This window comes from Formica exsecta, unplaced genomic scaffold, assembly GCF_003651465.1.
Source record: "Formica exsecta isolate Colony F162 unplaced genomic scaffold, ASM365146v1 scaffold2, whole genome shotgun sequence".
Lineage (NCBI taxonomy): Eukaryota > Metazoa > Arthropoda > Insecta > Hymenoptera > Formicidae > Formica > Formica exsecta.
Window position 1 is genome coordinate 769,973 of NW_021849297.1, and position 15,755 is coordinate 785,727.

At 40.3% G+C, this 15,755-nt stretch overlaps 4 protein-coding genes across 5 annotated transcripts; 1 reads left to right on the forward strand and 3 right to left on the reverse strand.

Moving 5' to 3' along the window:
• Window positions 1–2,198: 2,198 nt before the first annotated feature.
• Window positions 2,199–4,744, forward strand: LOC115234397 (beclin-1-like protein). 2 transcript variants are annotated; one of them, XM_029805445.1, is made up of 5 exons: window positions 2,199–2,469; window positions 2,966–3,126; window positions 3,196–3,608; window positions 3,712–4,200; window positions 4,522–4,744. In XM_029805445.1, the coding sequence occupies exons 2-5, from the start codon at window positions 3,076–3,078 to the stop codon at window positions 4,640–4,642; spliced, it is 1,074 nt and encodes a 357-aa protein (XP_029661305.1). In that variant the 5' UTR covers window positions 2,199–2,469; window positions 2,966–3,075; the 3' UTR covers window positions 4,643–4,744. The 2 variants fall into 2 exon arrangements, with proteins under 2 accessions (XP_029661305.1, XP_029661304.1); XM_029805444.1 differs by having other exon boundaries at window positions 2,211–2,465.
• On the reverse strand, window positions 4,520–6,011 carry LOC115234398 (uridine diphosphate glucose pyrophosphatase-like). Its single transcript, XM_029805446.1, has 3 exons — window positions 5,482–6,011; window positions 5,190–5,263; window positions 4,520–5,048 (listed from the first exon to the last, which is right to left on the reverse strand). Exons 1-3 carry the CDS (start codon window positions 5,976–5,978, stop codon window positions 4,891–4,893), a joined length of 729 nt encoding a protein of 242 aa, XP_029661306.1. The 5' UTR covers window positions 5,979–6,011; the 3' UTR covers window positions 4,520–4,890.
• An 853-nt stretch (window positions 6,012–6,864) lies between these two features.
• On the reverse strand, window positions 6,865–9,690 carry LOC115234490. The gene has a single exon (XM_029805623.1). The coding sequence runs from the start codon at window positions 9,688–9,690 to the stop codon at window positions 6,865–6,867; it is 2,826 nt and encodes a 941-aa protein (XP_029661483.1).
• A 195-nt stretch (window positions 9,691–9,885) lies between these two features.
• On the reverse strand, window positions 9,886–10,837 carry LOC115234491. Its single transcript, XM_029805624.1, has 2 exons — window positions 10,079–10,837; window positions 9,886–9,927 (listed from the first exon to the last, which is right to left on the reverse strand). The coding sequence occupies exons 1-2, from the start codon at window positions 10,682–10,684 to the stop codon at window positions 9,886–9,888; spliced, it is 648 nt and encodes a 215-aa protein (XP_029661484.1). The 5' UTR covers window positions 10,685–10,837.
• Between the last annotated feature and the right edge of the window lie 4,918 nt (window positions 10,838–15,755).

The window sequence follows — 15,755 nt, forward strand, 5'->3', positions numbered from 1 at the left end:
GCCGCAATTTTCCTTAAATTGTGTATAAAAAATAGCACCAGTAAATCTCTGTATAATGTGTCGAAAAATATTTTTTTCATATATACCTACAGAAACTTTTAAATTTAATTAAAAATATATATTCACAATTAAATGTACAAATATTCAAATATATTTTTTTTCTGTGAAATGTAAAATCAGAAAATATATGCAATATATATATAATAAACAATTATAAAGAGTTAATAGAATTTTATGATTAGAAATAAATTATCAAGTTAAAATGTTTCTTGTATACTATAGTCTTGGGACTATGTAATTCTAATACAAAATAATTTTTTTTTAAATATTTGGTTTTTATATAGAAGATTTCTTTTATATAAGGAAGTCATAGGATAGCCATTGAAGAAAGAGAGAGATAAAATACGAGTCAGAAGCAGAGATTTACTAGTGCTATAGGTGAAACCATCACCACTAGAGTGCAGCATCTCATTGGTACTCACTTAGCACCCTCTGTGTAATTCGAAAGCAGCCCGATACTCTGGTAGCTATCTCATTGTGTGTGTCAGCTTCCTGTAAATTATATTTAAATATATATTAATAATTGTATAAAATATTTATTCTTAAATAATAATGTATTTTTCCCTTTGATATTGTTAAATTTATATAAATATTAAACCGTTATCGACAAAATATTATTTAAAAAAAACCACACAAATCTAGATAAAGTGTCGTGAGTATTAAGTAGAACAGGGAATAATTGAAGAAATGACTAATATAATAAATAATATATTGTAATATTATTTAATAAGATCAGATTTAACTATAGAAACAAACAATATTATCTCCTAATTTTTAGATGAAAATATGTATAGCACACACACACACAAAATTAATTTTAATGTTAAGAATTAATTAGGAATTAATAAAGTTAATTTGATAAAATAAGGACACATGTACAATTACATATATAAAATTTAACGTTGACTTCCAATAATTCCTCGCACATTTTCAAACAGCAAAATTAAAAAGAGAGGAAGAAAGAGAGAGAGAGAGAGAGAAATATACTTTTAGACAATAACAATTGTGAGACGGAACGGTTTGAATGCAATTTTACGATCCGTCGTGGTGTATTTATTGTGTGTGTGAGTGTGTATGTGTGTGTGGGTGTGTGTGATTGCGATTCGAAATATTATAGAGCGATATTTCTTAAAGAGCGATATACTACGATCCTAAAAGTACCGGAATTATCTGTTTAAATTGTATTTTCTGTACTTGACATAAGATAAACATATATTTAGTGTTTGGAGAGACGATATGCACATATCTAGGGATGATCGTGCATCGATTATACCTTCGTTGTCCTTTGGAGGGGTAGTCGAGCCGTTAAAGATTGCAATATGGCGTAAAGGATTTCGATCGATTTCACAGATACAAACGGCATCGATGCCGAATCGCGATATTGGCGCGATAATACCGATCGTGCTTGATACATCATGAACACCCGACACTTCACACGACATTCGCGATTAGTTTTCGCGCTCGAAATCCATTTTTTTAGACAATAATAATCGCGAAAAGCACGAAGCGATTTGAATGCGATTCTACGAGCCACCGCGACGCGTCCATGACTAACGATCTGAAGTGCAATGATGATCTATCTTCCAAGCGCAATTGCGATTCTCGAAACTATGAGTGCATTGAACTTGTCGCGAAGAGCGGATAAGCTCCCATCGTACTTTTCGAGCTACGCAATTCTCATAATCTTTTTCTAGTCAATGCTATCTCGCTTTATCTCTAGAATAATAATAATATTTAAACAAAAGATTTTTCTCAACTACGCGATAAACCTTATATGATAAATCATGCAACTATGTAGTTAGCGATATTATATCGACAGTAGGTAACGAATAACAAGCTTCTGTGTCGCAAGCATTAATTCCCTGCAAAGCGGGAGAAAAGAGACAGAGAGAGAGAGAGAGAGAGAGAGAGAGAGAAAGAGAGGACATAAAATTAATCGGCTTCAACGTTTAAAAAGAGAATGCAAAATACAAACTAGATTTATACTACAGAGTCTGTCCTCTCTCCTACATTACACCACCAATATGAACTTCTTGTACGTAATAATTCACGCGTACAATATACACACAACATATCTGTTTACGTTGAAAAAAATAAACACAACGAATACATTTTGCGCCGCTACAAACGGTGACGTGTAACGCTAACTGACGGACGCTTGGCAAAGCAACATCAGCTGACCCCAAGCATCACAGGCAACGGTAGATGCATTGTATATTGTATACGTAAATAACACGACGCGTACGGACAGGTTGTACAGTGAGCAGTTCTCCTCGGTAAGCGACGAACGACAATGGTAGACTTAAAGACAAACGTCAGTTTCGCGTGTCAACGGTGTCTACAACCGTTGAAACTAGATTCGAGTTTCGATCGTCTCGGGGAGCACACTCTCGCAGAACTCTCACGTAGGTAATTTCTATTTTCTACTGGCAATTCTCGATGTACATCATTGAGTCGATTGCCTCGCCACTGTCGCGTTGATAATACACTTCTTTGTATATATTAGTTACTTACAATTAATGTACGGCGCATTATAATTTGCGTTTTCGAAATCATTGTGAATAAAATTTGATTTTTCTAATTAATTCCATAACGAGCGTAAGCTCTATTAAATGGATACATCTACCATTGAGCATCTATATGTCAACAATATGGCTTTTATATCTACAGATAGTATATCTAAATTATTATGTACATGCAATGCCACTTAGTGCACAATAACAAGCCATTTCAGCTCTTAGTGATTTATGCAGACTATATAAAAAGTGTTATATTAATTATTCTATATATCTTTTGATTATACATGAATATTTGACGACAGATATAAAATAAAATCATTTAATATTTTATATTTTATCATTTTTAGACAAGTAGCAAATGTTACATAATTGTTATTTTATTATAGTTCCTATACAACAACAAGTTGTCGGAGAATTAGAACCCCAGAGTGATAGTATAGAACACTTAGTTCCACCATTCAGATTGACTGAATCAGGAAATGGTACAAATGGATTTATGTTAGTTGGCGATTCGGGTGAAACAGAAAGCTTAAGCCATCATTTAAAGGTACAAAGAGATTTAAGAGGTATTTTAAATGAAATCTGTACATGTTATGTTCTGATTGATATTTTTCAGGTGCGAGCAACATTATTTGACATTCTCAGCAGTAGTAGTGCAGCAGATCATCCACTTTGCGATGAGTGTACCGATAGCCTTTTGCTATTAATGGATCAGCAATTACGAATGACAGAAGGAGAATGGTCAGATTATAATCAGTACCTGAAGAAACTAGAAATTGAACAGCAATATCAAGGACATGAAGATGTAGAGATGGAGAATCTTACAAAAGAATTGCAGGATGTAAAGGCTGAGGAAGAGAGAATGATAAGAGAATTAGAGGCATTGAGAAAAGAGGAGATAGCCACAAAGAATGCCATAGTAGAACAGGAAAGAGAAAGAGAGAGATTACAAAGCGAGGAGGACAGGTATTGGAAAGAATATTCAAAGCACAGAAGAGATCTCATGTTAGCTGAAGATGAATGTCGCAGGTAAGTAAGCCTTCTCGAACATTTGTCTTCTTTTCATATATAAAAAATGATAATTGCATATTAATATTTTTATTATGGAACTTAAAATGGAATATTTCCATAGCCTGGACAATCAACTGGCATACGCAGTTTCGCAACTCGAAAGGTTGAAGAAAACGAATGTTTTCAATGCCACATTTCACATCTGGCATTCGGGCCACTTTGGAACCATAAATTCATTTCGATTAGGACGATTGCCGAGTGCGCCAGTGGATTGGAGCGAAATAAACGCCGCTTGGGGACAAACGACTCTTTTGCTAGTGGCTCTAGCGCGCAAAATGAACTTAACGTTCAAACGCTTTCGTTTAGTGCCGTTTGGCAATCACAGTTACATCGAGGCATTAGATCAAAACAAAGAGCTTCCATTATACGGAAGCGGAGGATTCAAATTTTTATGGGACACGAAATTCGATGCAGCTATGGTGGCGTTTCTGGATTGTTTGCAACAATTTAAGGAGCAAGTGGAAAAAGGAGACAGTGGATTTTGTCTGCCATACAGAATGGACCGTGGCAAAATTGAAGACTCTGCGACAGGCAATTCGTATTCCATTAAGTATGTTTGAGCATCTATAAACTTTGATTATATATTAAGTGACTCAACCTGTACTTGAGAAAATCAATATATAAAATACATCCTATTTAATATTTCTTAATCCTTTTTTTTTTTTTTTTTTTTTAGGATAAAATTAAATTGAAGAACAATGGACTCAAAATTGAAGACTCTGCGACAGGCAATTCGTATTCCATTAAGTATGTTTGAGCATCTATAAACTTTGATTATATATTAAGTGACTCAACCTGTACTTGAGAAAATCAATATATAAAATACATCCTATTTAATATTTCTTAATCCTTTTTTTTTTTTTTTTTTCAGGATACAATTCAATTCGGAAGAACAATGGACTAAGGCCTTAAAGTTCCTATTAACAAATTTAAAATGGGGTCTTGCATGGGTTAGCTCTCAATTTACAAAAGATGAACTGAATATTAATTGAATGTCAGTGCTTGTAAAATTTTGCGTAACTTTAATTATGCAACTATCCCATAATTACTTGTGTATAAATGCTCTATTTGTAAATAAACGCGGTTGAACGATACTGATTTTAATTATAATTAATTTAGAAAGTTAAAATTGTAATTAATTTAGAAAGGTGTAATTTTCAGAATCAATTTTTTTTTTATTTGTAACTAATTTGTACTGCTTTATTTTATTTTAGATAGCAGAATGACCTTTAGTTTTAATCTATGAACAGTATTCAGATTTATTAAATAGAAACCAAGACACACCAAAGAGGAAGCTGGATGGGCTTTGTATTTCCTTGGATTTCATGTAGTCTCTTAGTTCTGGAATGCTCAATTCCACTACTTCTATAAGTTCACCTTCAGACTCAGCACCACCACCTTTAACATAAAAAATTTAATTGAACAAATTGCTTGTATAATTGAAATATGGTGTATCGATAAAAAAATAATATCCTTTGTAAAATTACCGTGTGCGATAAAAGATCTATTTTAGAAAAAATATTTACAATTTGGACTTACCAGGATATATATGCATATCATCTGTGACTTCTACGTAGAAAAGGGTTTGCTTTGCACTAGCAGAAGCACTGGATCTAAAAAATAAGAATACAAAAATTTTTTTAATTTATGCTCTCTATGATACAATTTATTTTATTCATCAAAACAAATTGTAATTATATGTAAATAAAAAAAAAAGCTTTATTACAAATAATTTAATATACTAAAAATTTGCTATATTTCTCATTTATATAAATTGTAAAGGATAGTAATCGAGCTATATATAGCATAAGTATTGTATAATAAAACTTACAAATAGGTGGAGATTTGCTTAAACGCCGAAGTGGGTGCTTCATAGCCGCACTCTTCTCTTAATTCTTCCCTGGCGATCTCGACGAGAGGCTTGTCCTTATCCACGATACCAGCGCAGAGCTCCAAGGTCACTCCGAGTGTCGCGGGATAACGTTTGACATCGATCACGTCTTGCTTCTCCGGTAGAAACGCGTAATATACTGCTGGTCGAAATTGCCTGACAAACACGAGCCTTTTTCGACTTACATTGAAGATAATTATACACACGCTGTCGTGGATTCTTATCACGTCCCACTCCTTACGCTGGCCGTCTTGCGAATATTGTAGACGGACGTTTCTCAACCATGGCGAGTCATGCGGTACTTTTCCCACATGGACGTCGTGCAGATCGAGCATCCGTCTACGCACAGTCTGATTCTTCTCATCCTGTGTCGTGACATTCATTCCAATTGCCAAAATACGACGAAATAACACCGAGCACCGACTAGGCCGATTCATTAACTCTTGTCGATAACGAAAGCTAATTGGATTGGAGACGCGCGGAGACGACAGATGTCGCGCATGACACCAAGTGCGAGAATTTGAATTGAACGGAAACTAGAGCAAGTTAAACGGTCAAGCGGTGAGGAAGATTTGTGCTAGAGAAAGATTTCGTGCCATCCGGCTTGATTAACTTGAGTTTCGATAAACTGCGTGGAGCTTGTCATTCTTCTATGGTGTCTTCTTCAATTAGTGTGACGGATTCCGTCGTTGGTGAGTTCTAACGAATAATATTTGATTATTATATATAACGTGCGTGCTCTCTCTCTCTCTCTCTCTCTCTCTCTCTCTCTCTCTCTCTTTCTCTAAATCTATATATTTTATAAACGTTTACGCACATAATGGCATAGAACTATCTAAAGTTATTGCAAATATGAAACGTTTTTTTGCTTAATAATAAAGTAATAATAGACTCTTTTAGAGAGATTTATAACGGATTAATTTTGCACTATATGATTTGAAAATGTGTGAGTAGAGACAAAAATACATGTATATAGATATATTGTGATATGTCTCGCTCTTCCTGCCTTTAAGTATGTAATATCGATTACTTTAACATACCGAGATATTAAATTTACAAGGGACGTAATCGCTTCATCTTTTCGCGATAAATTATTTTTGCAATTAGTTGATCGGGCCCGTGAAAAGTACGGGGTACGCATAATCGAGTTTTAACGCGTCGTATGAAATTAGGATCGTTATAACGTTTACTGGCCGCGTGGCGCGCACTGTACTTAAATTTTTCGATGAGATACGAACCTCCGATAAAGCTGCTTTCCTTTCACGATCCGATGCTAACGATAACGAGCACCGCGGCGGGAAGGGGGGAAACGGTAGGATTTCGTTACTTCTTTCCTTTCTTGCCCTTCTTTTCCTTTTTCTTGGGTGCGTCGACCGTTGATTTGAAGGCGTCCAGGATCTCCTGCTGCCTGACCTGAGTGTCCACGTGAATCACGTCCGGTTTCCTGCGGTACCTGTTGACCGCTGCTGGTGGCGAGAACTCGATCTCCATGTCTGACGCCGTGGAACTCGTCGCGACGGAGGCGTCGTCCTTGTTGCGTACTATCTTGAACTGGAGCGGCTTCATCGGCTCTTCAAGCTGCGGCACATCCGCGGTCTCCTGCCGAATCGGATACATCGTCACGTAATACGTGCCGTCCTTCCGATGGATATGCAGGGTGGGCGGCGGTTCTACTTCATCTTCGTCTTCCTTCTTCAGCGAACTGTAGCTCAAGCTCTTGTACAACTTGCCGCGACGCAAGCCGGTGCGCGAGGGTGTCAACCTCGGTCGACTATGTTCCAGCAGGGAAACGCCCTTAGCCTCCTTCAACAATTCGTTCAAGAAACGGCTAATCGCGCCCGGTTTCCAACCGATACGCGGATACTTCAGCGTGCCTACCATCGTGCTTATGTTCCATAACCAGCCCATGTTAGCCGGCACCCTCAATCGCGGATCGATGCAGTTCTTGTGGCCGTAATTAGTCCCGGGATAAACGTTCCCGATCGAATAGATGTGACGCATCACGCGTTTGCTAACTTTAATTGGCTGGAGATCGTTCGCGACGTTGCGATCTCCACCCGGACCAGGTGGAAGCTTACCCTTCGGCTGTCGTCTTTTGATGGAGTGACTAACGCCCTTCACCCCGATGCTCGGCGGTATCGAGGATTTCTGCGATTCTTCGACGGTTTCCTGCGGTGTCGTCACCGGATGGTCGCTGTGGGGTTTTTTTCGGCGAGATTTGCATTTTGGTTCGCCGCAGGGACCGACGTCGTCGTCCGATAGCGCGGTCGACGTAATTTCCAGCTCTTTCTCCTTCTGCTTCTCCAACTTTTCTTCCTTTTTATCCTCCTTCTTCTTCGGCTTGACGGAGATCGGGACTAGCGTCGCTTCCGGGAAAGACGGTATCGCTTCGCGTACGACACCGGTGCGTCCTGGGACCGCTGTCATTGTGGTAATGGAAGTCATATAACTGTAAGCTATAGAAGGGTCGCTGACGACGGGCTTACTAATCTGCGTATTGCAAGGGGCGGTACATTGTAAACTCGGCAATGTCGGGACGGGATATGCTCGTTTTCTCTCGCTCGGCGTTTCCTGGACGACATAATCTTTATCAATGTCCCTTCTGAAATAGGGACTCTCGGATGGATCCATCAAGCCGAGGCCTACCAGACCTGGCACCTTGCCAATGGAGTCCACGAACTCTTGAGCCTCCTTAAAGGCACGTATCATGCAATCTGCGCCCACGCAAGGTTTCTTCGTGCACGTCGAGGTTCCCGCTCTCCAAGACGACAGATTCTTCCCCGGACAAACGCAATTCGCTGCCGCCTTCGCTCCATCTGTGGTTCTTGGACGTGATTTGTACGGTGAGTCAGTACCAGTTTCCTTACTTTTTTCATATATGACACTAGTCGCTTCGGAAGCTGCGTACGACGCACCATAGTCGCTTCCGCCCTTCATGCGATTTTTAAAATTGTTATTTTTGTACCACATATACTCCTCGTTCCATACCGCATTGCTATTTAAATGATTATCGTCTGTGTTTTCGCCACCTCTCATTCTCATATTGTCGTAAAAATTTACGTCCTGTTCCGCACCTGATTCTAAATGTAAATTGTCGACGCAATCGGTAGCGAGTGATGGAACGTTTTTGAGAATATCGGGATTTCTCAAACTCATGCAACAAGAGCGAACGCATCCGGAACGACATATCATAGGATGCGTCGATCTATTTGTCGGTAGACACGAACAAGTAGGCTCGTTCGGATATATCTCGTAAATGAAACCGCGATACTTGCGGTCGTTTAGTTTTTCAGCGCTCGTGAGCTTTTCGAATCCCGGTTGGTCCATTGATATACGAGGCGGCGATTCTGGTCTCGTCAACGCGAAACGCGCATCTGTATCTATATCTTTTCCGTCATGTAATTTCGAATATGCGGGATCTAAAATCTTACTCAATAGTAAGAACGTGTTATCGTTGCGTTTCGTCCTATCTTTCTCATCGCTTATATTTTCATCGGAGAGTCTCGCGCAACGAAATTTCGCACCGAGAGGAAATCCCCGAAACACAAACGACTTTTCATGAAGCGTAAGATGATTGATAATGGAGCTTCCGAAACACGACAGTCTCAAATACATCGAGATAGATCCGCAAGGATGTCCTTGTTCGTTGGTCAAGGTGTAAACCTGCATCAGCGTATACGGTTTCGGTAGTCCGTCTATCTTGTCCTTGGCCGCGGTTACGCGATCGCAGAAATATACCGGCAGAAATGCCGTTGCCGCGCAGATAAGAACCTGGCCGACGTTATCTTGCAAGTTACGATCCTCTTCGCGAAGATTTCGATACACTTCGACGCTCAGAGGAGTCGATTTTATAGATCGTATTAAATTACTCGGCGTTCGAACGAACAGACACGTCTTACCCTCGTAGTTGATGTACTCATCGGAGAATCGTCTTTTTTTGTTCTTACTTTCTTTGCCTTTGAGCTCGGCCAATTGCTCGGCGATGATATCGACAGACGTGAAATCGATGAAGCTTACACGTATCATCAAATCGTGCTCTTCGTTATTAATAATCTTCTCAGGACATAGATTTAAACAATCAACGAGAATTTCAAGCATGTACAATTGTTCTTTTTCCAACTTCGGCGTTTTTTTCTTTTTCAAGGCCATTTTGCATGAATCGAGCACGGGAATTGATAGACACGCGCGTGTTATCGGCAACACGATAAATTTGGAAAACGACTCTGAATCGACGTTAACGATGTATCTGTATGAATCGCGCCATTAATTTTGCGAGCGTTTCGGGCCGGAAATTTTCCCTCGTGCACGTTAAACCTCGAATCGGTCAAATGACGTTTCCAATTGTCAGACGGTCACCATAGCGACGAATCTAAAATAATTACTCGACTAATGCAGAGAATCTCACTTCAGAACTCGAACATTTTATTGGAACTCGTAGAGATCATTTTTTGCCTTTTTTCTTTTTAGCTTTCTTATCTGTTTTCTTTTTAGGTTTCTTATCTTTTTTCGGTGGTTTCTCGAGTTTTGTAATTTCTACCTTCTCAGGAATTTCGAGAAACTCGGGCGGTACGAATCGTTTCACATAGATTTCCCGTTCCTTGTCTTGTTCGCCGGAAACGAGAGATTTCGGAAGTAATTCGTAATTCGTCCTAGAAATACGTCCGAGACATACGATGACGAGCTCCATGTGTAGCGTACCGGACGGATTCTCGCCCGGATCGAGAAGGTGAAAACCGCCCTTCACTATAAATGGTTTTGGTTTATTGCCGGGATCGTTGTCGATCATGGCGATCTGATCACAGAGGCAGCCCGGCAGGGTTAAATCGGTCTCCGCTGTAGGATAAGTGTCACCCCCGCGAAACACGCCTATTCTTACTTTTTTCGAGCGAAGTTCGTGAACAAGATCCCGCGGTCGCTTAATGAACAGACAGCATTTGCCAATCAGGAAACGCACGTCCTCCTGACCGCGCTTCGACGCATCCGAGTCGCGCGTAAACTCGAACATGGGAAGATCTAAGAATACGATCTTAACCACGATAGGATGTTCGCCGATGTCTTTGATTTTAACGGGCGTCAATGTCAATTTATCGATCAGTATCTCGACTAGATAGATCTGCTCGTTGTAGCCGCCGAGGCAAGACATGACGTGAGGCACTTTCCGCGGGGAATTAAGTCATATATGTCATTAAGATAAATTCGATTGAGTCATTGATATTTTCGTCTAAGTACTTGAAAGAATTTTGTAACGAGAATTTTGATTGTCCAAAAAAAATATTGTACGTAGAATTTTTATGCCAAAAATTTGGAGGTTCAAAAATTCTGGTTGACAGATGGAAGGGAACAGTCGAATCTCGATTTATGTCAACGTGGTAATCGCCAATTAATTCGAGTCGTACGGGTTTTAGGTTTTATTCGCGTCTCCAATGCGCCTCGATCGCCGACCGGTCATTTCGCTGAATTTTATGCGCAGAACAAATTGGACTTTGCCGAGATAACGATCGAAGAAGATTAATTCAATCGACATCGCATACAAAATGTTCTCTTGACGCGTTTCCTAGATAGATTTTAAATACCATCTCGTGCGCAGTTTCTTCCACTTCCGCATATGCACGTATGCATCGTCATCGGGAGAGAAAAAGATTATCAACTTACAGTCACGTACATCCCATCCACTATCTGCGCGACTCTTCGGCGTTTCTAATTCCATTGGCAGTTATTACTTAGCTCTCACAGTGGTATATACTTAAACCCGAGGGACGCCGCTAGAACCGTTACGAAAACCTGCGAGGTAGACACGACACCCTCGCAAATTCATACTTTCCGTGTGTTCCCCATTAAAAAGAGTAATTGGACGAACGAACACCCACGCATGTATCTGCGAAACGTGCGATTCACCTGCTCTCAGTTCTTTGACGATGACCGAGTCTTGTTGATTTGAGCTTAAAAAATAGAATAAAAGACACGCTCTTTCCTTATGTGGCGTGACAAATTTATCTAAAGCAATCGAATTTTTGCTAAAGAAAAATAGCTTTCAAATCCCTCGTCAAATATATATGTTACACAAGATTTTCAATTAAAAATATACCTGCGATAATATTATCACTTTCTTTTTAACTAAATAAAGCCTCTTTTTCTTAAACTATTAATTTGTTTGAAAATCAATCGTCGCATTGGTGATGAATAATCCTCCAAATCGACGAGATTTCTCGACCATTTGGAACGTTTATTTCGTACACTTCGACGGGAGCAGCACCGAGCAACATTTCGAAGGGCTCTGAAACACCGAGAGCCCAAGTATGCACTAATTGGTACGGGCGCGCGCGCGCACACGCACACGCATACGATCATTCTGAAGCGAGATAGGCGGACGAATGGGACGAACAGGATGGACAACGAAGCAGGATGAGAGATATATCCTGAACACATATCCGTGGATGCCCGTGCACAGTGGAAGCTGCCGAGGCCTCGAAGTAAAATTCCGGACCCGGGCGACACGGCGGCTCGTTAAAATGTTTGTGGGGATTTTGGGCGCGGAACGTTTCTCAGATAATTGGTGATTAGCGATTAAAACGGATGGATGCATGTTCTCTCGCCGCGCCGTCTTTTCCCTTTTCCTCGCGATCTGCCATCCGCGAGGACCAGGAACTCATAATACTCTCCCGGTCTTAGAGAGGTCCTCAACATGTTACTCATTGCTTTCGTCTCTCGTGCCTCGTAACGGTGACAATCTTCTCGCTTCCTACAGCCGCCTTTTTCTCCTCGACAAAGAAACGTCTTTTAATCGTGCGACCCGACCGTCACAGGATCGCTTTCCTCCTCGTCGACTCGCTCGTGGTCGTTTCTTTACGAGAGCATGCCTGGGAATCTGAACTGCCTCGGGTCCGCGGCAATAATCGCAAGGGTATTCGAATGACCGGAAATAACGATCGAACGAGTGGACGTTAATTCGCCGTGGATTCTTTATGCGAGAAGGAACTTATCGTCCTTCTAAGCGCTCGCACTGTTCGTAAAGTAAAAAGTATTCGAGTTCTGTTTTTAGGTTTTCGCACGATGTCGTTTGTCGTATGCAACCGTCGAATTAATATTACGTTGTTTCCTGCTATGGCAAATATTAATTAACCGTGCACTGGTGTTATCTCAAATAAGATACCGTGCACACAACTAATTTTTAAAGAATTCAACAATGTGCAATAATTACGCGTATGCAGACTGATCTCATAGCACTCTGCCGTGCTGTCGTAATTTGTAATGTATTTACGCTAGAAACTCACGAGTGCGGGCTTAAACAATAGCAACAGTACGTGAAGAATAGTCCGTAATCAAATTAAGTGTCGCGTGTCCGCTTAAGGATTAATCACTGTAATCTACAATCTTTCCACGATAGCGCGCCACGACGGGTACCCCTCATTTCCGGTTCCATCAATGACCGTTATCTGCGCACGTCATTGCAGGATGCATTTAAGAAGATGCATGGAATGTACTTTGCGACAGGATGAGACGTACATTAAGACGCCGTGTCTATTTTCTGTTGCTCCTAAGTGGACGCACTGCTTATAAACGTCATGGAGAAACCTTCATCGTGCACAAGACGATCCCACGACGTTATACATCAATTATTCGACTCCCTATACGTAGGTAGGTAGCTCCTCTCTCTTGATTCTACTCTTGTATATACTCGTTACAATACATACGGAGAGCAGAGCATATACTCTACTGGAGTCTCGAAGTTCATCGGCAATTTGAATAATTTTCTGCTAAGAACCGTTTCTCGTTTCGAATTCACCCAACGCTGTAGCTTTTTGCATCGCGGTGCCCTTGTTTTTCGTATCGAAATACAACTGAGTCTCTTTATAATGATATTTATGTATATATCAAGTCAGATAAACTTTTTTCCTAAGTAGATTTTTTTTTTCTACGATTCTTGCAATTTCGATATATAATATTCAGATAATTATCAACATGTTCAGCATACGTTTGTTTATCGTTAAAATACAATCATGCATAATGCGGTTGTTGTAAATGATATTGCTTTAAAATTCAAAGTAACATACATAAAGAAAAAAAAATCAGGCAATCAAGTGAAAAAATCATGCTTCATTCGTTTACACTAATTGGAGTTATAATTACGTATCGTTAATGTATCAGCATCGCAATTTTTCGAACCGTAATTTGCGAGAGATTCTTTACGTCGAAAGAAACTTATCGTTTCTTCTTAAGATACTTTTTAAAGCCTGCTGAATCCTGTTTCGGCTCCATCTCAGTATCGTTTGTTCCTTGTACGTAATTATATTTGATAGATAGTAAATGTCACCATTATTTCAATCTTTTCTCGATATTCGTATCATTTGAATTATGTTATTAGATTAACTTATTCGCATATGCATTATCGATAATTATCAGTTAACATTTAAATCCGCGCGTGCTTCATATGAATAATTCAATATTAATTCCAACAGAATCGACATTTTGATAAATAGCGGAAAAGATATGTGTCGGAATGTTATATTTATCGTTTTAAAAACTTGTTTTAAAAAATTTTTATTGCGGAGAATACGATATTTGTTAGGCAATAAAATATCATTAATTATTTATATATTAAAATCTGTAATGGACTAACGATGAATTAACCTTTGGTGGTTTAAGTGGTATATGTCGATCTATCAATTCGAAAGAGAGAGCACGTCAAGAATCACCATCGTGCGACGCGACCGCTCGCGGGTAAAAACGAGGCGTCACGATGCGCGCGGAGCGTTGTCGGACTTGGATTTTCGATGATCTAGATCTGGGTAGCACCAGGAAGCCGGGATCGAAGGCAAAATTACCGGTGCCGGTGGAAGGAGGCCTCGTTCGCTCGCTTCGAGAGGTCAGAGGGCGATAGCGGTACCTTCCTCTCTGCGCGAAGAGTGGTAGGCCACTCTCGTCCTACCGCCTATCTCGCCGCGAGAATCGTGTGTTGGTACTCTCCACGCTCCAGTACAAACGTATTTCCCCGTTGCGCGCGAATGTATTCGTAGACGATGAGCATCGCGAGGTTGTATCCGAGCAGAGGAGGGCCAGGCCAGGAGTGTATTCGTGCAACGAATACCTGAGAGCAGCGTAATACCGACTACGTAGCTCGACTGCTCGACGTGGCGGACCAACTAGGTCTCGTGGTGATGAAACGAGACGGCCCGTCGTGATGGAAGGCCCAGAAGGCATCGAAAGAGAAAGAGAGAGAGAGAGAGAGGGAGAAAAAGATAATCGGTATATTAGAGGATACTCTCCCGCGGCGCTAGACGAAATTTGTCAAACAACCGGCGGATCCCAATTTGTTCTCGTGCGTGTCTCGACTACGCTGAAAGAGCCGTAGGTGGCTTGCCGAGAGATTATTTCGCTGAACGATGAGCGGATAGTTATCCTGTATCGGGGCTACCAACCGGCCGGCCGGTCTCGATACGATAGTATTAAAAGGTTAAGAATTGATGTTGCCATGCTTAACCCCTCGGCCGTTGCGCTCGATTTCACTGAGGTTGAGATAAAATAATCCTATGCAACGCGGCCTATTTATTATGTGCATGATAGTTAATTAGATGGTATTCACGTCGTTATCGCGTCGATTGATTGTACAAAAAAATAATGCGACGGAAAATATAATACAACTATGTGGCAGTAAAATCTAATGACGTATGACATATGGGAAGGTTAAAAGGAACGTGCAAGGTCTGTTTCGTTTCTCACGCTCTGATTTAAAAGATTATTATTATATAATACGAGGGGAAGGAGGCACAATAACATATATTATCAATTATATTTTCTTCGCCACCATTATAACCATAGGTACGAAATTATCGAGCGGAGTGAAATCGTAGAGAGATAGCATCGCGAATGATTACAGGAAGAGTGATTCCTATACTTTTGCAAAAACCGATAAACATACGCTCACAATCCCCTCCCGTAACAGATGTGGCCCGCACAAATTAGCACCCATTATCCACCACTTGACGTGATTAACCATCATATGGTTAAGCATACCGTTATGATACCAAGGATAATACGCCATTGTATGTTAATCGCTCATGAAAAAGACGCGAAAAATATTCCTCGTCTCGTCGAGTAGACTCATTCATGCCCGTGTACCTTGAAAAAAAAAATACCGAAAAGGAATGACGGGGATATTCTACTCAGGCTTTCAGAGATTCTCTCGTTCGGTTGTGCCACAAATTAAGAGAATTAAT